This window comes from Vidua macroura, chromosome 4 (assembly GCF_024509145.1).
Source record: "Vidua macroura isolate BioBank_ID:100142 chromosome 4, ASM2450914v1, whole genome shotgun sequence".
Taxonomy (NCBI): domain Eukaryota; kingdom Metazoa; phylum Chordata; class Aves; order Passeriformes; family Viduidae; genus Vidua; species Vidua macroura.
This window is the reverse complement of record NC_071574.1, coordinates 45,753,201-45,778,444: the sequence shown is the minus strand read 5'-3', so window position 1 is coordinate 45,778,444 and position 25,244 is coordinate 45,753,201. Positions and strand designations below refer to the sequence as shown.

General features: G+C 35.5%; 1 protein-coding gene across 2 annotated transcripts in view; it reads right to left on the bottom strand.

Moving 5' to 3' along the window:
* The window catches only part of DLC1 (DLC1 Rho GTPase activating protein), a 219,168-nt gene extending 194,718 nt beyond the window's left edge, over positions 1-24,450 (bottom strand). The window contains exons 1-3 of one of the 2 annotated variants that reach the window (XM_053975618.1): positions 24,271-24,450; positions 23,215-23,396; positions 7,009-8,173 (exon numbers count right to left, since the gene is read on the bottom strand). In XM_053975618.1, coding sequence (XP_053831593.1) covers positions 7,009-8,061 — 1,053 coding nt within the window. In that variant the 5' untranslated portion in view covers positions 8,062-8,173; positions 23,215-23,396; positions 24,271-24,450. Of the gene's footprint in view, positions 1-7,008; positions 8,174-23,214; positions 23,561-24,270 lie in introns of those variants that run through there. The other variant, XM_053975619.1, reaches the window with a different exon arrangement.
* Positions 24,451-25,244: the final 794 nt, after the last annotated feature.

The following is a 25,244-nucleotide window of genomic DNA, read 5'->3' as shown; positions in this document are numbered from 1 at the left end:
AAATAATTGGCCAGTAAGGAGTTTTTAAAGATTAATTTTAAAAACAAAATGAAAAATACCTTAGAAATTTTCTTCCAATCAGTACTGCAGAGCTAGACAAAACTAGAAATCTCTGAGTACACACGGCATGCAACTAAAGATCTCTAGATGGGTCCCTAGGATCATGTAGATGATTTTGGTGAAGCATTAGTGTGTGACTACAAACTGCTTATAAATACAAATACTTTCATGACCATTTTAGGTAGCTCAGCTCTGACCATAATTTGATGTGCAACAGTCTCTTGGTTTGCAGTCTAGACAACACTGCCTTGAAAATTTATTGCTGAACACTGTCACAAAAATGTGCCAAAGTAAAATTTGCATAAAGGTTATCCTGTATTGGCCTGGCAATCATCCCATCCTGTTCTGAACTTGTTTTAAATACTTTTCACATTGTTTGAAATACATCATACTTCAGTCCAAACATAAAGGAAGTCTGTCGGAAAGCATTCTTTAGCTTCCCAGATGGAGATAATATTTATGGTATATATTTGTGTGAAAGTAATAGAGAAAATTCGTGGTCATGTAACCACAATAATAGGAGTGCTTTATGACCACTTTCTACTAATTACCATAGAAAATACATATAATTTAAAAAAAGGTAAATCCAACTGTTTCAGTCCATTTATATTTTTGAACCACATTTTCATTATTAAGTGATAAATTTAGAAAGCAAGTTTTTAGTGCAGAAAAGAGAAACAAATATTCATGATAGCCAAGAAAGTTTCATTTTTTTTTCAAAGAAATCCTACTATTTGTTTTGCTTCACTTGCATCTCTTGCCAGATTCTTCCCAATGCCTTCAAAACCATGACCATTTAATAGCAATGTGCAGATGCAGCAAATTCCTTGTGGTGAAGCAACTGTGGATTTCAATAATAATTGCCCACTGTACTATTACTATGGACTGTGTCTCTGAGTTGTGGGTAGGAGTTAACCTTTCAAAAGCTATTGTGGCTTAATATCTCTCACCAATTATTAATGGTGCTCACATTCACAGTATGAATTTGGATAAACAGATCCATGCTCTTCTCTAAAACTTTTAGAAAGTTTGAGAATCTTTAAAAAAACCTATATAAAGTTTGAAGATTATAAGAGATACAGAAATGGAACAAATGGAACAAAAACAAATCCAAATTTCACACCTGATAAAATAGATTTCCACTGTTTTAAAGATCTTCTTGTAAAAGAGATTATCACAATTCCAATATTTGCATTTGCCATTGTCCTTTACAAAACTAAGAAAATAATGTCCTAGATGCCAAGATTATATTATCTATCTCTGTATATGAAAGTGAAGCTACTCTGGCATAAGTGCAGGTCTGAATTGTACAAGAAATATAGCTAGAGAACCATATGATTTGAAGGTAATTTTACTATGATAACGCCTCTATAGTAACTAGCATCTGTTGTCTCTACAGTTACAAACTATTATAACACCCAAGTTCAGCAAGGCGCTTAAGCACACTCTAAGAACACAGTAGTTCCACTGACATCCATGAATTCTTTTTCAATGTCTAGATCTAAGCAGCTGGGAGTTGATCTCCCATGACTGTAATGAAGCTCAGAAACCTTGGTCTTCTAACAATCATCCAAAAAACATTCATGACTGTCCACACTTTCAGAATTTCTAATGATCATTATGAGTTTAGACAGTTTTCTTCCCTGCTTGTTGGATTCCTTCACTAGAATATTTGCAAGATGACTATCTTCCAAAATACTCAATGGGAAAACAAACTGTGAGAAGTGACTTCCTTTATTTATCATATTTTGCAGAGGAATAATTAAAGATAATTGACTTGGAAAATCACCAACTTTTAAAGCTTTCATCTTCCTCTGACCGACATATATTTGCAGACTGAGTCTCAGAAAAAGGTAAATTTAATTTGCTTTTGCAAAGTCAGAATACACCAAAATGCATATTTCCACTTTTAATTAATATTCCTGCACATTGTTATTTTTTTTATTCTTGATTTTATCTTCTATGCTTTTTTTCTATGTTGATCTGTCCGAGTTATTGTTGCTGTGCAACCCTAACAAGCCTACATCCTACTACTTATGGAGTAATAGTACAGGCTGGATCCCTATGAAAGCACCTTCTATGAAATAGAAATTACAAAACCAGTGTAAGAATCTTTAAATTAAAAAAAAAAAAAGTAAAAAAGAATGAGTCATTAAATTATCGCAATTCAAAAAAGACAGAAATGAGGTAAAGTGAGATTAAGATTTTGGAAAGACATACTGATGATAGGGCTGGAAACTCTGGTATACAAACAGCAATAAAATAAGAAAAATACCTACAATGTTTAATATTATTGCTCACAACAAGATCGTATTACGTTTAAGTGCTTACATGAAAAGGATCATACAATGAGAATAGATGGCACAGAAAGAGTTGCAAAGAAACAATTTCAGTAAAACAGGTACCTGTTATGGGTTTTTTTTTTTTTTTTTTTGGTGACACTTACTACTTTTGGGGAAGCTTTCCTCTACCGTGTACCTTAGTATGAGCCAGCAAGCAAAGCTCCATAAGTTTTCTGTGAAATTAGTTTGTGGTGATACAAATAGAAGCTTCTGAAAGAGCATAACTTCCTAACTTGCCCCAAAAATCATAGTCTTAGCATTGTGAAACAAAACGTAATTCTGATCGCAATGGAAGAGAGTCAGCCTTCACATCACATGGACATGCATAATAATCAAGAAGTAAATACAGATGGAAAAATCTGAATTCAAGTAAGCAATGGTTTTGCTTTCTCACATTAGTATAATTATAATTGTTGAAATAAAGAAATAAAATTTATTGCAACAGTACAGGAAATGTAAAACCATGTTTTAAAAATTCACAGCTTTCCTGTGGGGAAAAGGCACTGTTCCAAAGACATACATCATTCCAGGTAACCTTCTACCCAGGTTTCTTCTGACATTTTCTGGCAGTCTCCTGTTAATCTTACTCTTTAATTAATTTTCATCTTATTGACAACGGCAGCTGTCGTTATGCTGACATTGGCTGTGTCCTTAAGCATCCTTTGCAAATCACACAGTATTTGATCTAGAAATCTGTGTTAAAGTAGCAGCAATAATAATGATCATAAGGAATAGCCCTGACTCTCATATTCTCTGGCCTTGCAAGAATGACTTTGAGATAACATTATCTATTTGAAACTGGAAAACATCTAAGCAGACTGCCATGAGGAACTACATTGTCCTACAGGAGAGAAATGAACAGTCACAGTTGTTTCTGTAGCTGTTTTCTTCCTATTTATGTTGAATGATCTTTAGGAAATCTAAGAGGGGGGAATGGTGGAAGAACAATGAAATATACAGAACAAGACAAAATTTGTTTTCTAAGTGTTTTGCTATGATGTTGCACCTTTTTTTTTTTAAACTTGTGGATTTTTATTCAAACTATTTAGAACCACACTTTACAATGTTGATTTTCTACTCCTTTACTGATTCATCATTTAAAAGAGCTGTCTGAGCCTTATTTTAAGAGTTGCATTTATAAAATGCTGATTATCGCTGGCTGCAACAGCACAGCTGGGTAATTGTGCTTGGGAAGTGAGTGCGGAGAACTTACTGGGAAACTATATACCTCAACCCAACTTTTTATGCTGGTGCTGAAAAAAGTAGTTCTTTTTTGTGTTGAAAAAGAACTGAAATTAATTTTTTAGATTTCTGCTTCATTTGTGAATCTTCTCAATATGCCCCAGCAGGGATTTTCCTGTCTTTGCCTAAGCTTGATGAGATGAGCTGCTTGGAGAAAATGTAAAATGGAGCACATACAAAAATTTGACAGATTCTATATGAGATAATGGCCTTTTTCTTACATGTACAAGTCAGTGCATAATAATTAAATAGTCTCCTTTTGTTGGTATTCTCTTAATACTTGGGGTCTTCTAGTTTTATATAATACTGTTCGCTAAAAGCTCTGTTGATTTTTACATATGAACATATATGTGAACTGTTTTGATACCCCAAGCACTACAGTTTTCTCTTTAGTTCCAAATATTATTTCATGTACAATTCTGTGAAGTGACTATTGTAAAATCTAAATTTATTTAACCCAAGAAAGCATACAGAAGGGTCTAGCTGGTTTACCCACATATAGTTAATCCATTTATGTTTCTGCTACTGGGAACCATTAATAACGATAAATTTCATGTTGTGGAGGAACTGAATTGATTATCAAATCAGGAACAACAGGAAAGCTTGATTATTTTGTATCTTTCAATTAGACCTAATATCATTAACTTCTCACAATTAAATTCAGGTCCTTCCTATTTCCGAGCCTTAGGAAGTCTTTCTGAAAAAGCGAAGGCAAAGACGGTGCTGTGCTTTGAACATTTGAACCCTGTTGACTTGAGGGAGCAAAGAATGCTGTAACAGCTGGACGTGTTTGCAAGAAGCATCTTCAGTGTCAGTACATCCATCATGACTAAAGCAATTTACTGCAATGGAGTTAGTGCTGGTCAAAGATGCTAAACTTTAAGCCCTTAAGCCCTCAAACCTGCATCCGTCTGCAGAGCAAGCATATCAGATCCACACTGTCTCTCACCTCAGCTCTGGTTTGAAGACAGCCGATCTGAAGATAAGAAGGAAGGTCATGCTCTATTGCCACAATTAAAAACAGTTTAAAATATGTTAACGAGGAACAGATTTGAAAAAGAATTTAGTACCAGCAAAAGCAGAAGTCTACTCAAAGGTCCTAAGTTTTAACTGTCATGAAGCTGAAGATGCCTGAAGATCAGCACATTCCTAAGATCACCCAAGGTGCTACCTGAAGATTTGGGTGCCCAAATACCTTTAGCAATTCATTTCCATCTGCCTTTCCCGTATTCTGACCTTTATGGGCACATGATTATGTGCAACTATAATTGACACTGAGCATTAATCAGACAGTGGTGTGTTTTAGGCCTTAACTGCACTGTTTGAACTGCTGACCTTGAGAGAAAAGGTTTTATATACCATTCCCAATCTCTTAAGTCTTCCTGTCACTGCAAAGCAAATACTTGGCTTTTATGGATGGATTCAGTTTCAAGTCTGCAGTTTTTCTAATGTTTTCTTAAAATTACAAAAGTGGCTTTCAGGGGAAGTTTGTAAACATAGGCACATTTTTCATTGCACGCTATTACCAACACAGACAGGCTTTTGTAAAATAATGCATGGTTAGATATAAGTGAGAAAATCCCTTATGCAGGAATGTTTCTTGTAGAAGTGTCCTGTGAACTTAGAGATAAATAACACCACAAACAATAACAGATCATATCTTTTCTCTTTTGCCATTCATGTTACAGTGGTTGGCAAAGATTTCTTTAACCAAAATAGAATGAGGTCTCCTTGAGATTTACAGACTCCATTCCCTTTTACATTACACACAATTCTGCAGTTGTTGCAGCCATGTAATGCTCAAACTTCCTTGAAGAAGCTGCTTGCTTTTCTCCTTTTTATGCTCATCTCCTTTCTTAATTTTTCTCACTATTGTCTCTGTGGAATTTTTATTGTCTGTCCTTTAAAATATTTAATGGCACAAACACAAGTCATACATACATTCTCAAATATTATTGATGAGTATGGGACCTCAAAACAAGATCGAAGGAGATACATGGAAACTAGCATCAAATCAGAGCTATTAAAAACCATAACATGCTGCATCTTGCTAATGATATGAATGTACACATCAGTGTATAGTTACATTAAGTAACTATACTTAAAAAGAAAATTTGATGCCAAAGTAAAGCAGCTGAGAAATTATAATAGTCAATTAGTTCTCAACTACAATGTCAATTTGGTTAATTTTCTTTTTTTAAACTTGAACCATTTTCATTGCATTTCTAGTACTGGTAAGGAAAAAAAATATGACTATTTGTGACTCTGAGATATTCTTACTGTGAGATATTTGAACAGTTACTGCATTAACTGTGATTGCATAAATTATCAAAAGAAGACTGTCTTTGAGGGCTTCTGAAACCTTTGGCAAAACTTCCTCACCATGTTAACCTAGTGTTACTGTTATCAAAGAGCCTACACAAGGAAGCAATAGCCAGCAGCTGAGGATGCAGTGTGGGCATACAGTACTTCAGATATGTGAATTTGTGCTTCAGTGAAACAGCTACCAAGGCACTGCAGCTGACAGATGAAACCCACACAATTAAAAGAAACCAGATGTAAAAAAAAAAAAAAAAAAAAATCCAGACAAAAGAAGCTGGATGATGTCAAATAAAAAAAGGCAGAGAGAAGTAAACAATTACAAATTGGTTATTAGCTAGAATAAGCAGCATTACTGGGAAAGCCAGACTTTAAGATAAATTCCATAGTGCCACAATCAGCATATCTCCTTCCATTAAAGTCAGTGGGAGTTTTATTGCCAAGGAATCTCTCAATTAAAATTTTGTTCTGATACTCTTCCTTACTTGTGAAGACAGTGAAACTCTCTGGTTGCTTTAAAATTACAAAATATGGTTTCAGAGCCAGCAAAACTTGTTTTTGCAAGAACTTATGCTCATGGGGCTGAGCTAAAAACCAAGGAACTAGTGAAAAATATTTCCACTCTTTTTTCTGTTTTAAAATCTTGTTGCACTTTTCCCTTGTACTCTCTTTTTCAATAAGGCTTCCAAACCCCTTGACACAATAAGTTTTCCTAAGAGGAATCAAATAATGATAGCAGTAGAAAACCAAAAAAAGAAGACATATACTCATTTATCCTTCAACAGCATATATGAAATATATAAAATAATATATATAAAGTAAATATAAGGTACCATCCAAATTCATAGCTCAGCCATTTTCAGACCTTAAAAAAAGCTCCTAAAATTCAGTTGTTGCATAGACATATTTGTCTTGAAATTGTTTGAGCCTGAAAAATTAATGAAACAATCACTTTTTCTCTCCAGCTAATTAGGCACAGTATCACCATCATCAGAAATTGGGTGAAAATATTTGAAAAACACTCTGCAATCTACAAGCATCCTACCTTTCTTTTGCGCAGTTTCACTTGATTGTCTGAATATTCGTGTGTGGTCAAATGATTCCTTACATGTAAACACTGAATGTCTTCTGCCGAACTGACATTTGAAAGGCATTTGTTTTCAGGGGCCACTTGAGGTTCTGTGAAACCACTTTTATCCAGACCATTTTCCACTGCCGGGATGCAAGAGCAAGGAGGAGATTGCATAAGGTCGTTGCTGGGATGCACTGCTGAGCAGAGCTGTCCATCACTACTGGTGTATGATTCAGAAGAAATCCCACTCTCTACCACATTGCACTCAGACTTTCCAAACCCATCTTTGAAAGCATCAGATTTCCGGCGCTGTTGTGCAATTACAGCAGTATGAAGCAGCTGCTTCCCAGACATAATAACTTCTTTCACATTTGGAGAATTGATAAAATTTTCCTTCTCTACATCTACTACTTCATTTAAGACTTCATAATTACAAAGCTCCAGGCTTTGACCAATGCTGCCACAAACATCTTCTTTCCTCTCCTCTTTAGGAACTGCATCACAGCCAGGTTCCTCACTTATATCTCCACTGATTCCAGATGATTCAGCTGCCTTGTTACCCTCTGTTATTGGTACCGTCTGTGTTAAGGAGCCTGGTCCATTTAAGCTGTGCCCTTCATCTTTGGATTCACTTCCTACAGCAGTGATGTGGTAATTAACACTATCCAGGCTGAGTGCAGAATAGTCATCATTGTCATCAGACACATGGACTAGAGTTTCTGTGCTCGCCTCCAGAAAATATTCCTCGTCCTCATGGTTATCATTTTCATCCACCTCCTTTGAAACATTTCCCAGCTGCTTTTCAGGGAAGCCAGTCACCTCTCCGCTATAGCAGCACTCTGGAAATGAAGCGCATTTTTCTTTCTGGTCCATGCTCAAAACCTCATCTTTTTCCATACTTGTCTGCAAGTTATCAGCTACAAGTCCGTGACGACATGCTGTATTATACTCCACAGGCTCCAAAGCCAATCCCATCCACTGGGTCACATGCTCTTCCCAGCTTTTCTTTCTGATTGCTAGAGACATGTCATAACAGTTCAGCAGCAGACTGCAATGTACCTTCCACAGAGGACCAGAGGAGATGTCATGGCTGCTGTGCACTGCTCCTGAGGGAGAGAAGGTTTCATCATTTTAACATCTGTAAGAAATAAAAAAAGACTGTGTTATTGAATCAACTCCAAATAAAAAAAAAGAAAGGGAAGGAACAGTTTAAACAAAAGTGTAAAACAAGATAAGACTGTGAGACCAGAAGGACAGGATTTAAAAGACTGTTTTGTTTAAAGTTTTAATACTTTTCATACAAAACTTGACGGCACTCATAATTCAGTATAACATTTTTTTCTGATTACTTTCCAATATCAAGTAAACAAAAATGGTATAAACAGGCACATGGACAAGCAAGTAGCTGCAGAGCCAAAATTTTACAACAAGCTCCTCTTAACTGTTTCTCTCATAAGATAATAATTTTTCAATGGGTATAAAATGACATTATAACTTATAGTTGCTTTGTAACTTTATTTCTTCTGCATCCACAGATACCTGTGGAGTGCAGAATTCTGGCTGTTTCCCAAAGAGGCAGAGAACAATTGAGAGTTTTTCCAAATTTACCAAATGTATAAACTACTTATCTTCTGAGTATCTTTGGCCCCTTCAGTGGCTCTTATTTTTATTGTTACTATTCATTCTCTTCAGGCCAAGTTGTAATTACAAGTGTTACATGAAACTGCAGAGTAAATCAGTTGTTGTGTAGTAATAATAATAATAATAAAAAAAAATAGAATCATAGATAAGCTTGGGTTTGAAGGGGCCTTTAAAGGTCATGTAGTCCTACTCTCTAAAATACAACACTTGGAAAACCATTTTAAGTTTTTGGTTTATTTCCTCATTCAAATGCATTACAAAACCTGAACCCTGCCACACACCTCCCTTGCTGAATATATTCATGATTTTCTAGTGTAAGGCATGGAGAAAACTGTTATTTAGAACAGGGCTCTCCAGAAGGGTAGATTGTGAACCAGCATGATTGGCTGTAACTTTGCTACTCACCTGGACTGCCTGGCTCTTCCAGAGGCCACTGTCCCTGCTTAAGTTTCTAAGTGGGTAATTTTCACTGACTGCTGCATTAGGCATTCTGTATGATGGCATCTGAGATACATTAATCTTGTGTCATTGCATGTGTATACTAGCACAAAGAAAATATATTAATTTGTGAATTATAAAATAAAATTAACACGTTCATTGTCAAAGAAGAAAACAAAACTTCTGGCTCATAAAATGTTAGAAGTTCAAGGAGCAGACACTTCTACTTTTCACTCCCTACACAAGAACTGTCAGCACTTAGCATGGATCTGGTTATTGATTTCAGCAATAAAGAAGATTAAGTAGTGAGTTTGTTCTGGGTCATTTCAGTCCACTAAGGCAAATTCTGATTGCCCACCAGGCCACAAAGCTGCCTTGACAAATCACATGCCTGAAAGTATAAAAGTATTTATCTTGAAAGAAATGCAGAATTATGCCTGGGCAACAGAACCTCCATAAATTATGCCTTGACAAACTGACTTTCAGGATAGGCTTGCACACAGTCCTAGATCTTTAACCTTCTTTTAGGAATGGCAAGCTTCATTTCACATTCACATTTTCCACCTCTGTGGAGACTCTGCTTAAAAAGAACATATATTCATAGAGTATATGAAATTCCATGCACAAGTCATTAGTGTGTGGGAGGCTGAGCAAAATGGAAAATAACACACAGAGCCAGGCCAAAAAAATTATCTGCTTTCAGAGGCAAATTTTAGTAGTAAAAAGTTAATACAATTTTATAATTCACTCTTTTTCCTGATCAAATATGAGATGAACCCTAAATATTAAAATCCAAATTCAAATTATTGTATAAATTGCAGCACATTCTTATTCTGATTTAATCTTTATTTCTAAGTGCATGTGGTCCAAAATTACCAGAGTGAAAAATCAATAGTGATAATACTTTTAACTTCTGCTACACCTTTTCCTGATGGACACTAAAGGTCTTCAATTAAAATAATTTTACAGCCACCACAGTGTTTTGTTTTGATCTTTGAAAAGAGGCATGTTTACTAGAAAGGGCTCAATGATTTCTACATCCTCCGTGAGCAATGTTTGGAGTTGCACGCGGGTGCAACTCATTTGCAGTTTCCCTTTCTTCCCCTACTGGAACACTACCCTCATCTACTTTAGAGAAAATTAAACATGGTTGTTACAGCCACATAGGGACATTTCTGACAACAATCAATAATGATAGTAGAAGTTAAGGGTAAAAAGCTAAAAAATGCAACTTCCTAATGACATTCATGCATCCACCTACCTAACCCACCTACCCACCTGCACAGAAGGCAGGCTCTCAGAAAGTTAATGGGTAAGTGTTAACCTTGCTGCTGCTACCTGGACTTACAGAAATGGAAGAACAGATCTGTTACTGTTTTTCAGTTTTTGGATGTAGTGGGTTATATTTCATGGGGAATGAAAACCAAATTTTACTTTAGGAACTTTTCCGTTTTGCTTGCATTGTCACTAGTTTTGGCTGCCTCATAGACTGCAGAAAAATTATTAAACAGAGAAATATAAAATACTTTGCTTAAAATGCAAGACAAATAAATACACGACATGGGCACTTTTATTGTTCTCTAACAAATGAGTGTATGTTAGCACTTAATATGAATATCTACAGTACATATGTCAGCTCCCCAAGCAGCTTCACCAACAGTTCCTGAAATCCCCTCACTCCCATGATGCATGAAGGAGCTTGGTGACAGCTTACTTTTCTTCTGCTCCCTCTCCACTCCTCAAAGACTGTGTTAAACAATTCAGCTTAGAAATTATTTTCCTGCTGTAATTGCTTGACACTTAAGGGCTGACAAGAAAATTTCTTTCTTTTCTACCTATTTGCTCAGGACAACTTACTTCCTTTCACTCACATGCAAGCACATAAGCTGTGCCTTGGAGGGTTTACTGCTCCAGACCTCTGAAAGAGATTCTCTGCCAGAGAACAAAGTGCACTGCCACTTTGCAGAAGAAAGCGTTCCTGCCTTGATCACTGCTTTCCTGCTATTGCTACTCATTTTTTTTCTTGACACGCACCATATTTTACCATCTGAGAAATACCCCTCTCAAGTCCATTTGTACTTTTGCCCAAGGGAAGAAGCATCCCTCTTTCTCACTTTCTATTCTTGCCATGCCACAACTAGCAACCTTTATATCTGATTTCTGTAGAATTTTAGGAGTGTCAGATGAACCATTGCCAGTCTGTTGAAATGTTTTGCAGAGTGAAAACACCTTCTGATCAAAACATCTATCAATATGATACTGTCCACTCAGCTGTTGCTATAATTCAGACTTATATTTTGCTTTACTTTTCAACAGCACTCTTTGGTATTGCTTAGTACTATTAACTTTCTGAAGAACAAAAGTTTGAAACAAAAATACAAAGCATAAAACTTCTGGGCAAAATTTCTTGATCCTGGGTTTGAATTAAGGAATATTGGCAACATTGACCCAATAGGTCATTCTTGACCTATAGAAAGTGAAACTGAGTGGTGGGTCATCATACTACATCAGAAGCCCATTCAAGAACCCTCTATGATGCTTCACATTGTTTACAAAACTAGATGTTAATTTAGATGGATTCTGTATTAATTTACTGCCTATCTCCTTTCACTGTAAAATATGATGTTAATGAAAAGTAGGGCAAACCATTAGGTTAGTTTATTTTTGGAAACTGTGTCTAGTCTCACAAAACTACGTGACTTTACAACTGATAAAGCACAAAATGATGATGAACTGGTAGGCTCTCATAATTAGACTGCCTAACATTTTCCTTCAATTAGGATTCCTGTGAATTTTTTTTCAGAAAAACTCATGTTAAACTGCTTGCAGCAGGCTTTCAAAATTCAGACAGAGAATTTTCTTTTATCTCATAAAATTCCATTCAGATTTGGCTGTGCTACACATTTTTCAAGATACGTTTTACATTCTCTTGCTTCCCTCCTCAAGGAAAAATGATACTTTACAAGAACTATCCTAACACAAACCCAATACTAGGACTGACACCTGTGAAAGTTGCATCAGGAAGAGCTGAGTCTTGGAGCTAGAGGGAGAATGGAAATGTAAGGAAGCACACCTACTTGAATATCTGGAACTGTGGCTGCACAGACCTGTCAGAGCAGCTTCCCTGCTGGGGCTTAGGACAGGACACATAAACATCCCAGTTACAAGAATGTGAGGGCAGAAGCACACAACCAAGGCTCTCTGGTCCTACATCTTGCCCCTCAAACTTCCAGGACACGGGAGTGGATCCCTGTTTTTCCCAGAGTGGAAGAAAGAGATAAGGAGAGAAACTTGGGACCATGCAGCAATGACAGCCAGCACACATGCTCAGGAAGTGAACCCCAAGCCATTAGGAGGGAAGGACTATGGCAAAGGCAGGCCTAAGTAAGACACTGCTGTGCAGGACACTTGGTGGCATCCCTGTATGACCAAAGCAAGCACTGCCACTGACCCAGGTGTGACATCCCTGCTGGCTCCACCAATTCCTCCATTCTGACAATTCATTGCACCATATTTGCCCATCACCTGGCAATAAATAGAAAAGCTTTGGAAGGAAGGAAGTTGCAGAGAACACAGCTTACAAAGTCTATGGCAGGAAAGTTTCTGAGAGGACAACCCAGGCTGTACAGCCCCACCATCATGCCAGTGGAATTTAATTTTTGATAAAGTTTTACATGGGATACAAATATTTTCTTAAAAAAAAAAAAAAAAGGCAAAGCATTAGCTTATGAACGTAAACAAAGATGAAAGACTGTTCCATTACATTTTTTACATAGCAGGAGTATGTGAGCAATGGAGATCAAGCAGAAATATTTATTTTGTTGTCATTATTTTATCTTCATTGGTCTGTGACCCCAGTCAGCAAATTTTGTTTAGGGAAGTCTAAGTGAACAGGGTCTGTTTCCTGTAAACTCATCTCACATCTCCTGGTCTGGCTTGCATACAGTTCTTTCAGTAACTCCATACCAATCTCTGACACAGAATGTTGTTGACAAATAATTTGAGATAAAACATAAGCCTCTAGGTCTTCACTCAGCTATTTATTTTAAAAGATCTCCTGCTTTTAAAATGCAATCCTTTATTTTCTTATTTCGTGGACATAGAGCACCTTTAGGATTTCACTGAAGGGGAGGCTTACTTTGTCTGCAGTTTCTGTATATGCAACATTTGCAGTGCAGGGTTTTAGACCATGACAAACCCTGCTGTCGTAGAGTAGAAATATAAGGATGGTTTGTTGTGGGGTATTAATCTAGTGAATACCAGGTACAATTTTTTCTGATTTCTTTAGTATGTAAAATCAAATGCTAAGACCAGTTTGAACTTATAATTATTTAAAAATATTTACAACTTTATTCTAAAAATCAGAAATAGCATAGTACTCATAAGACAAGTATGTCTTCAGAATGAAATAATAAAACAATTTAAATGTTTTATATAAGTTTTAATGGTCAGGTTTGCATGTGTATGCATGTGATGTACTTATAAATGTGAACACAGACTATTAAATATAGGTGTTGCTGATTTTTGTACCACATCCCAATATTTTCCTTTCACAGGATACTTGTCCTTTGATGAGATCTTACAGTTGGTTCCCAGCAATGAATCAGTGGACAGAAATAGAGGCAAATAGTACTAAGTCCAACATACAAACATTCCTTCCAGAATACCCTACCATACAGGATTTTAAAATTGCTGCCCAGCTATAGATTGAACAGCACACAACTGCTAATATTTCCCTGATAAATCTGAGGAAATGACTCCTCAAACTCTCCTCAAAGCATCTGTTAGGAGAGATTCCAAGAACATAAAGTGATCAGGAACTAAACATTAGAATTGCATAACAATACTCAAATGAAATATTACTGAACTTGTGACTCTGAAAGGTGTCCAAGTAACCCTCTTTGCACTAAGGAATGAAAGGGGTGACACATGTAGAGATGGCAAATCTGGGGAATTGCAAAAGGGACATTCTTCCAAGCTAATGGCTAATGCCTTTGGGGTCAGAGATGAGCTTTACTTGAGAGAGAGCCACAGAGCCAGAGGGGATGCTGAGCAGGGACTGGAGTAGGGCTGGGAAGTACAGCCTTTCTAGGATAAGAGACTTTTACCAATCTTCCTCTCTGATCATTAAAAGGAAGACAAAGCAGAGGGATTTCTGCCCCTCAAATTCCCATCTCCCTAAGTAGGCCTCATGAGTGGAATCTCCACAGAATGAGAAGATGGGAGAAATGGGAATTTCTCTGCACACTTAGCCTTGGGGTACTGTGGGCAATAATTAGATGAAACAAAAGCTGGTTTAAAATAAAATAAAAAAAAAGACCACTTGGTTGTGAACTACATACTTGCAAGTCCGATTTCCATATGCAGTTAATTGGCTAAAAAAAAATCTAATTAATTACAAAAATATAAATTAACAAAAACCAGAAACTAAACAGAAAACCAGAAGTGAGAATATGTGACTGATTCATTTTTTTATATATAGAGGGAGATTATTAATAGTTTTGTGAAGGCAGGTATTAAAAACTGTGTTTTGTAGATTATTCAGAACAAGAAAAGTAAAATTATGAAATTTACTAATTTCACCAAATTTAAATGGAGAACTAGCAGGTAAAACTGCATATGAAACTCTCTGTACTAAATAAAATGGCATGGACTGATTAAAAAAAAAAAACAAACCCAAAACTTCTAATTATAAATGCCTATTAAAAGTCTCTATTATATCGTCTACCAATCCAGAAAACAAACCCAAAACTAAGTTACTGAGGCTGATAATCTGCAACTGAATTTCAAGCTCAGTGAAAATTAGAAGATATGTAGCACAATAGGCAAAAGAGAGGCTGAGTGTACAGTGGCATAATAAAAAATATTTTCTAAATTCTTCTTATGCAATGAACTTAAAAATACCTGTAATGATGGTAATTCCATCTCAGAAACAGAAATAGAGTAGGAAAACATACAGCAAAAAACAAGAGAAAGGATTAAATGTATGGTATAGCTTCTGTCTGAAGAGCCATGAAATACATTAATGTTTCCTGTCTGGGCAAGAGAAAATTTAGAGCCATATAAAAATCAACAGTATCATGAAGAAGAAGAACATTTATTCATTGTGCCTCATACAGCAGGAATTTGCAGAAGTGCAAGGTAGAAGTAGAAAGCAGAAATATTAAAACAGACCAAAGAATACTTTTTTTGCTTGTCCATGTAAGCAAATAGAAGCTATAATATACAACAAATATAAGTCATACTGCAAAATATTTGTTATTTCCAATACAAGAAATAGCACACAAGAAAATCAAGCCGTGTACCTGAAATAATTTTTGTGACTTGATAAGAATTTCTTCTTTCCTTCAGGGATCAGTTTCCTTATCCCTTTACAAATTATTTTCTTTTCTTCTTCACGAATTCTGACATATGTCATACATCCTTATTACAGTTTACTGTCATGGAAATGCCTAACACACTTAAGGTTGTAGACATCCTTCCTTTGGACGGTATTTAACATGTTACAAAAACTGATACTGTCCAGCAGCGTTATAAGATCTCAATACCTTAGACATCACAAAATGTAAGGTCAAGCTGGTAAGTTATTCATTCAGAGACTTCAAAAGTCTTGCTTGTTTTGTGAAAATATTACTGGTTCCTAAGATATGAACCCAAACTTTGTCAATATGCCTTAATTTATAGCTTGAAAACATAATACATCATGGAGTTTTCTCTTCCTCAAAAAGCAGCTGCACTACCAGTGCTCATCATCATACAATGAAGAGCTTTTACTTGTAGCCAACATGTGATTACAGTGGTTTTAGCTTGGTTGTATTTGTATTTGGTTCATTTCCAGTGCTGAGCCTCAGATTAGCTGAGGTTCTTCCTCAAGGATGAGAAAGGGGAAATGATGGGATCCAAACATATCCACAGTTATCCAGGCTTACTAAAGATCTATATAGTTTGCACCCAATTTAATTATCAAATCAAAACCAATTAAACACAACATTTAAATATATCCGACTTTATGTTTCTGTCCTATTTTGAATAGTCAATAAAACCCTGAAATATTATTTTCTCAAGTATTTATAGCACAATGGTACCACTTTACTGTAATTTTGTTAATGGTAGTTTAATAATAATCGGCATTAAAGTAATTTTAGCAGCTATAAGCATCCATCCCCTTCACCATGGTACCATTGCAAAATGACGACAGCCATCAAATTTATAAGTGCCCACTAAAACGTAAAAGGGCTTTAAGCCAAAAAATAGTTTCTAGTATAGACTTTTTAAGAAGAAAATTAGACCCATCTAGCAATTCAGATCTGTGAGTCTGCTGGTCTTTAGTATTTAGTAGTGTGAAGGTTATTATAGATACTGTCTTGATTCCATAATCTAAATTTCTTATTTCTTTGTGATAAAAGTAATCTAAAGTGTAAAGGTTTAATGTCTTCTTTTTCCATAGGAGGTTTATGTGGAAAATTCATCACTCTGCCAATTCTCCCCCAAATAATTTTGGCTCTCTATTCCCAGAAAATAGAAAAGATAACATAATTTATAGATTTCTTACACCTCCTTTCACTCCCTGGTTGAACTGGAAGCATCTTGAAAAGACATTAAATGAGAAAAGGTCATCCCATGGGACATGGCAACCTAGAAAACTGTGGCTATTATTTTTGTCCAGAATTAGGGAAATGTTTTTCCACAAATATGTCCCCCCTTCCCCCACATAGAAGACATTTAATTTTCTAGCCAACTCTAGTGAAAAACATATTTTAGCTACAGGAGGTCTTTTTGAAAACAATATAAATTAACCAGATTGTATTCCTGTTGCTTTTTAGATTTAAGGTTCTAATATGGTGTTTCTATTTAAAAAAAAAAGTTGCTGGTGTCCAGTATAGCCATGAGCTGTGAAATCGTATGAAGCACTATGGACAATGACTTTTGGCAACCAGCCTCCTTACTGAATAGTAGGGGGGCTGTTTTCATTTCTGGTGTAGACATTACTAAAAACTATTTTTGACATTATTTTGCCTATACTTTGTACCTAAAGAGCTGAAAATTATTTTCTCCCATTGAGAAAGACAAACATTTTATCATTGAGAGTCTACAGAGAATGACTACTGAGCTGACTCTGCTTTTTGGTGGAAATGAACTATTAGCAGAATCATTCAGGATTTCATTTTTTTGCACCTGTAAAAAGGTACTGAGAGTAAACTGAGCAAGTATTTCTGGAACGTAGCTGAAGATGTAAAAAGCAAAAATTATTCAAAATGGCAGCTGTACCACTATTCCTTTGAAAGTAGAGAGAGAAATAACATATAATGTACACTGAGGGCTTTGTAAATGCACTGGACAGCCTAATTAAACCCACTTCCTCCAAGGAAGGGAAAGTAAAAATTTAATTTATCCTCCCTGGTTTCCAAACCTAACCCCAAAATTGATTATTTTTCATTATATTATTCTTATTTTGGAATTCAGGAAACCTGTCTGTCAAAGGACTTTTACGGAGTATGTGTATCTCACCTTTATATCCCCTTTCTCTCTGCCTCTCATAGGCATAATGTGAATCTGCTATAGTCAATAGACATTCTTCACAGTATTTTCCAGAGTCCCTCAATTCCAAAATCATCAGCTGGTCTCCTGATTTTATAATGATATTCTTCTATTCAGTGTCTGTAGCCTGCCTGGAAAGATATGCTCAGCCCTGGAAATTGCTGTTTCTGAGTACATAACTACAGGAAAAATAAAACAGATGACTTGTGAGCTCACATGGAGATTTTCCCTTGATTTTAAAACTAATTCAGATCTATTTACCAGTTACCAATTCTCTTACAACATGCAAAATCTTTCAAAAAATCTTTATATCCAGTATGGTATACCAAATTAAGCTGACAGTGACTCAATATTTGGAAGTTGTCAGTGACATCTGCACATAGGTATTTGATGGTAGTAGAGTGTAAAATTGTTTCTGTATATGGAATCCTCAAAGCTCAGGTTTTGCTGTGGAGGATACAACTCATAGAAACTGTCCTTTCAGAAAAAGCTTCTCATTTTAGTAGTTATTATTGGAAGCCATCAACTTTCTCTGATAAAAGAGCATTAACTGAAGATAAACAATTCAAGCAAAATGAAAAGGGATATCTCAATTTGGCTGCAGACAAAAAAAAATGTGCAATGAATTTAACAGTACAACTTCCAGTGTGTTGAGCCTCTCAGGACTGCTAAGAATTGGACTGTTAAATGTTCCAGACTGAAAAAGTGAATCCAAAGTAAGTTCTCCTTGCTCTTTACATGTCTGTGTCATTTATGAGAAAATTCATGAGGAGGTCAAAAAAAGTTCACATTTTGTGATAGTCTTAGCAAAGATGCTAGTAATACAATATTAAGGTTATGAAAGCTCCTTTATAAGGTGCAGTTAATGTAACCCCATTTGCTTTGATAATGTAACCCCAATTGCTTTGGCCTGGAGTATTTGCCACTGGTTCCTCTTGCACCTTCCATCTTCCCTTAGCTCCTTTAGCAGAACAGCACGTTGCAACAGTCCTCCATTCTACTCCAGATTTTCCTCACTTCTCAGTCTAATGATGTTTATTTCAAACTCACTACCAACTCCCTCTTATCCCAAAATTTTTTACCATAAGGTGAACTTTCACAAGTACCATGATGTTCAACTTGGAACATTTATTTGTTCCAGCATTAAAAAGTATTACTAGTGGTTTAATCCTATTGTGAAACTCTCACCAGTAAGTCCTATCTACCTGGAAACCCTACAACTGATAAAGAGTGAGCAAGAGGGTGGGAGAACCAATAGAAATTCAAACGTAAGAAATTTGATTATAAAAGTTCCTAAAATTCAAGGGCATTTCATCTAAAGCTAATAGATTTTGACACAGGGTACAATAGAATAACCATCAGGAAGTATTGCAAATCACTGTAAGAAAAAGACGAGCCTAGATGAAAGTGAAGGCTAGAAGTAAAGAGTACACAGTATGAGTGAAATTGGTTTTAATGATACACACAGCCTAAGCAAACTTGGTATTTGGGATGTGACTGATGTAAAATACACCAGAGATAAAACTCTGGGCATTACTAATATCAACATAAGTGATTTTTCTCATTAAAGGGAAACAAGCAACTATGGTAATAGTGGATTTGAAATTATCTACCAACAGACTGTTCTTAAATAAGTAATACCTGAAAGCATCAAAAAATATCAGTGGTGAAATAAAATATAAAATATATTGAAGTTCAATATCAGTAGTTATTACAATAAAATAATGTTCACATATGATATACATAGGATTTACATGTAAAATTTCTAGATAATTTTGGTTTGAGGTATAATTCATGCATATATACACATATGCATATGTCTACATGTATATATACATATGCATACACACATATATGTAAAAATACACCCAGCCAGTCTTAAAGTCCTTACTAAGAATTCACAGTGATCATCTTTGGATGACATATTTAAAGCCCTAGTGGACAAGGACCTGAGCAACTGGCTCTAGTTGAGCCCACTTTGAATGACATGTTGGATCAGAGACCTCCAGAGGCTCTCGCCTAATAGGAAGGAAATCAAGATCTGATACTTCTGGATATGCTATTTCAATTGCTCTGGCCCTTATGTTACTCTGTTTTTGTCTTTTTGCTCTTTCTTTTGTAAAAAGGACAAAACACCAACAACCCCCCCCATACTTTATTATTTTTCTCCAGACAAACAAGTAATAGAAAATGGAATCAGATGAATAAAAGAAAAAATGAGAGTACTCTAAAATATAGATTCTTTTTGAGAAAAGAGGAAAACATTTGTAAATTCTCTTCCTCCTTCTGCTACTGCTGTCCTCAGGGAAGCTTTATAACAAAGAAGATACATTCCAGCAACAAAATTCATGTTAAGAACAGCAGAAAACTATTATATAAAATGTGGCTTAATACTTCTGACAATCAAGAAAAATAAAAATTAAGTAACTTTTGAGACGAAAATGACAAAAGAGGAATCTTTAGATTGTTCCATCACCTAAAGAACAATTTTAAAATAGATTTTAAGCCCAGCACTTTAAAAGAATTACTGTAACTCTTGCCTATTTAAAAACTGCACATCCAAGATGTTGTCTTTAATTTTCTTTTAGGAGGGATTGCTTTGTGTTACAGAAGTCTTTGTGAATTAGGCCTAAATATACAAACTTTTTTCCCCCAGTATTATGAGTATGGAATTTGACATGAAGGTCAACAGGTACAAGTTCAAAAGAAAATTAGTTTTTAGGCACATAAATTTATGTGAAGGAAAGCTATTTGAATAATTCCTATTACATGGATGTAACCATTTGTGTTAATTTTTCTCAAGGCTGCAGACATAAATTCATTATTTCCTTCAAGGGAGTCATTTGATCCAACTACTTGGGCTATTTTCTTGTTTCAAATAAAGAACTTTAACATTTCTGAAGGAACACAGGAAGGTCAAAAAACTCTAGATGCTCATTTGCCATGTTCATTTTTGCTATATATATCTATAAAATAATTTTCAGAGGTTTTTTAGAGTGTAACTTTTCTGTGAATCCTTTTTCTTGAACCTTTAAAAACCAAAACAAGGTAAGCATAACAGAGAAATTAGACTAAGTAGAACCAGAAGTTGAATAGTGATTTGTCTCCAGGACTTTCATTTAAACCTTCTAAATCAAAAACATAGGCATTTATCAGTGTTATATTTTCTTATGGTCTACAAGAAACTTCAGAGTTTAATGAGAAAATACTTTTTGTGTTCTCTTCTGTTGTCCACCCTGTAGTTCAACTGCCTCAGGTGTCAAGTATTTTCATCTGCAAGTGAGGTCAGATGAGGTCATTAAATGCTTTAAACCCTAGAGGTGGTGCTGCAGAAGATAACTGCTTAATAGGGAAAATTTTCTTCTGTTTAACTGGAGTACTCACAAATACTAAATACGTGCACTTATACTTGCAGCAGCAAGCATGGGAACACAGTGCAGTAGAAGCCACTAAAGCCAAATCCTTTGAGACATCAGTGTTCCAGCACAAATTTCACAAGGATGACAAAAAGACTCACTCAGTCAAATTCCTCTCAACTTCTCAGTCCCACCACTTACATATCACAGCTCTCTCAGACCAGAACATCTCACTGGAGAAGACTTGTCCATAACCAAATAAGTGATTGTGATATTAAAATTCACCCCAGAATATACTCAGGAACAATTTACTGCCTATTGGTTGTTCCCTGTCCAGTTCAGATGCATTCCCTTCACAACTCAGAGCCAATTCTGACCACCCTGAACAAATTTCTTCCTCCAAATGGCAGTAAAGTGTACAATTCTCAGTCTATTGCATAGGAGATATTTAACCCCATTCTGGAATATCCTTCATGTTCTTTCACACCACAAAGTCATCTCCTTTCACAAGAATCATTTTGAAAAATAGTAAAAGCAAAGTTAAAATATTCTTGAAATACATGAACAGATGACTTCTCTTTAGTTACCAATCTGGCCAAGAATTACATGGAGTCTTAATGATAGAAAGAAAGAAGGAAAGAAAGAAAGAAAAGAAAGAAAGAAAAGAAAGAAAAAAAAGAGAGAGAGAGAAAGAGAGAAAGAGGAGAAAGAGAGAAAGAGAGAGAGAAAGAGAGAAAGAGAGAAAGAGAGAGAGAGAGAGAAAGAAAGAAAGAAAGTACACTTTACTGCCATTTGGAGGAAGAAAAGAAAGAAAGAAAAGAAAGAAAAAAAGAGAGAGAGAAAGAGAGAAAGAGAGAGAAAGAGAGAAAGAGAGAGAAAGAGAGAGAGAAGAGAGAGAAAGAGAAGAGAAAGAGAGAAGGAGAGAGAGAGAGAAAGAAAGAAAGAAAGAAAGAAAGAAAGAAAGAAAGAAAGAAAGAAAGAAAGAAAGAAAGAAAGAAAGAAAGAAAGAAAGAAAGAAAGAAAGAAAGAAAGAAAGAAAGAAAGAAAGAAAGAAAGAAAGAAAGAAAGAAAGAAAGAAAGAAAGAAAGAAAGAAAGAAAGAAGAAGAAAGAAAGAAAGAAAGAAAGAAAGAAAGAAAGAAAGAAAGAAAGAAAGAAAGAAAGAAAGAAAGAAAGAAAGAAAGAAAGAAAGAAAGAAAGAAAGAAAGAAAGAAAGAAAGAAAGAAAGAAAGAAAGAAAGAAAGAAAGAAAGAAAGAAAGAAAGAAAGAAAGAAAGAAAGAAAGAAAGAAAGAAAGAAAGAAAGAAAGAAAGAAAGAAAGAAAGAAAGAAAGAAAGAAGAAAGAAAGAAAGAAGAAAGAAAGAGAGATTTTCATATTACTTATAAGCAACATTTTTCAGGAAGACAAAGACTACTATATAGATTGACATAAAAATACTTCTCATATCCAGAACAAATTAATAATTAAATCACAACTTTACATAAAATATAAATACATTCACATATCAGTGAAAGAAACTCCTTAACAGCAGATTCCTGTTATTTTTATTAGTTACATGTTTACTAGGTTAAGAAGAAAAAAGAGTAAATCCATACATCCTCCCAAAAATTATAGTCAGCTGACATTTACTGAATCTTACTTTACCTCTTCTAAATGCTAGCACAATGCACAACAATCTCTATATCTAATAATGCATTACTAAAAATAACCTAATTTAGCTAAAGCCAACAAATAAACCTTGGATTTTCAGATTCAGAGTATACACCTTTAAGACTGTATTGTGACTTCTACTACAAATTTCATCTAGGACTGAGAAAAGGCTAGAGACCTAGCCCAGTGAGGTATAACTGATATATCTACCTAAAACACTCCTCGTCATCATTACCTCTGGAGTGGAGAGAAGGAAAGGTGGGAGAGAAAAAAAAAAAACATAGCCCTAAATGCCCTCCCTGTTGTTAAATGAGGTGAAAAAACCTGAATCACTCACACCGTACTTTCCTATTTAATGTACATTAAAAAATATGCAAGCAATACCATATAGCTCTATTTATATAAGAACGCAAATAAAGTTCAGCATTTCAAGCATATTTTTAAAAGATGAGGAAAAATGCGCAGTAATTTTTTTTATAGGTCTGGCATATTTTAAAAAACAGAGTTGTCACAGTTTACAACTAAATGTATATTTTTAAAGATTATAAATTTTTTTACCTCTATGTCTAGTGCTGAGATCCTGAACGCAGAACACTCCAGTGCTGGATAATGCTTGTTTCTTTCCTGAGGTTTTTCTTACCTTCTTTTATTTTTTTCCTTTTTTTCTTTGTTTTTTTTTTTTCTTTTTCTTAAAAATATTTAGTAGTTGAAAGTACAGAGAGATTCCAAGACAGCCTTACCTAGATGAAGAGAATCAGGAATTCAGACATGACCTCCCTAAAATCTCTGGCCATTAGAAGAAAAAAAGCCCAAACAACAAAACGAAGAAGCAAACAAACAAACAAAAGAGCCCAGTCCCAGCTAGCTCCTGCTAGCATAAAAGTTCAGATTTCGCTACTGAGATCATTGCTCTATTCTAAGCAGTTTTGCTCAATGTGTGATTCTAACAAAAACACCCTCTGCAGCTGGAGGGAGCCTTAGCTGAGCACGAGCCTGTCAAGCTTTTCCCAGTGACTTCTGTCTACTAAATTCAGACTGATGTTTTGTGAAAGGGGGCCTCAACAACCAGGCCCAGATTGCCTGAAAAGTATTTCCTGCCTTTGAGAGAGAGAGGGAGAGAGACAGCGAGCCTGCCTGCCTGCGCCAGGGAGAGAGCGCAGAAATGGAGGGAAAAGAAAACGTCAAGACCAAGTGTTTCAAGGCAGTCAGCTTTATACACTGCAGGGCTATTCCTGCCAAAGAAAAAAAATCTCTACCACAGCTACATAATGTAAAAATGTACTTAAACCTCTCCCTCCTGGGTTTTTTCCTTTAAAAAAATACTTTATGCTTCTCTAATGCTCATGCAAAAGTAACAGCTATCCAGAACAACACAAGAACATTTCTGAAACACCTGGTCTTTGACATCAGGTAGTGAGAAACATGGTCTAAACTTAACACATCACAGTGACAAAAGGTCTAGTACTATTCTGTCGAATATACACAGTCAGGCAGATTCCATTTAAAGACATACGCTAAAATTGCATTCCTACTCAAGAGAATAAGCTGGATCTTTAAAAATGAATGCTACAGTTTAAACAGTCATGTTGCAGGCAATGGAATATGTTGCTTTACCTCTTTTGGGAATCCTCCAGAGTCACACAAATCCAGCTTTGCAAAAGCAAAAGGACAGACTCCATCTTGATCATATTAGTATTTTGCTGACATAAAACACTTGTAACTACTTCGTTCCAGTTTGACAGGGTGCCTGAATCATGTCTTCAGAGTAACCCACAGCATCTACATCCTTTGCTCTAGACAAGTTTAGTGAATATCATTTGTTTATCTTTTGTGCTTTCTTCTGCCTTCTCTGAACGACTTCCTCTTAGCTGTTCCAGCCTGAGAACTTGGATTACCATTTGGTTTTGATTAAAACCAGACGGACAGCTCCGTGGAAGTTTGAGGGTAAGCTAATGGAAATTACTAGTATGGCTTTAATTAGTGTATTTATTAGTAATAAATATTAGCTATTCACATAACAAATTCTACTAATAAACACATGCAAACCCCCATCTTTGGCCACTGGTTTCATATTTAGGTGAAATAACTTAGTATTTATTTTATTTAAGTCAGTGTGACTCATAATAGTAATCAACATGTACAATTTTAATTTTTTTTTACACTTAAGACAGAAAGTAGTGCTGTTGCTAAGTTTATTCATCTTACCAGGTGGGTCAGTCATACATCACTTACTGTCTGATGACCCCTTTGGCTGGTGTAAACCCTCTTTATTAATTATTGGTCTGAGTAAATGATTTTATGGTTATTGATCAGGTTATTCATTGGAAACTTTGGTCTTTGTCTGGCTTTGAGAGGGAGCTACAGAGGTAACACATTGCAGATGTTTTCGTACACAAAATAATGTCTGGACATTTACTGACCAGAAAGTCTGCATTCAGCAGGCCTGCCGCAACTAGGACAGGATATTTATTCTGAAAGGAGATAGAAGATCTTAATTACTAACTGCTGATACATGAGTTTCTACCAGCCTCCAACAACTGCTTTTAACTGTTTATATAATGCCTTCATTAGCTCAATTAAATCTTTTC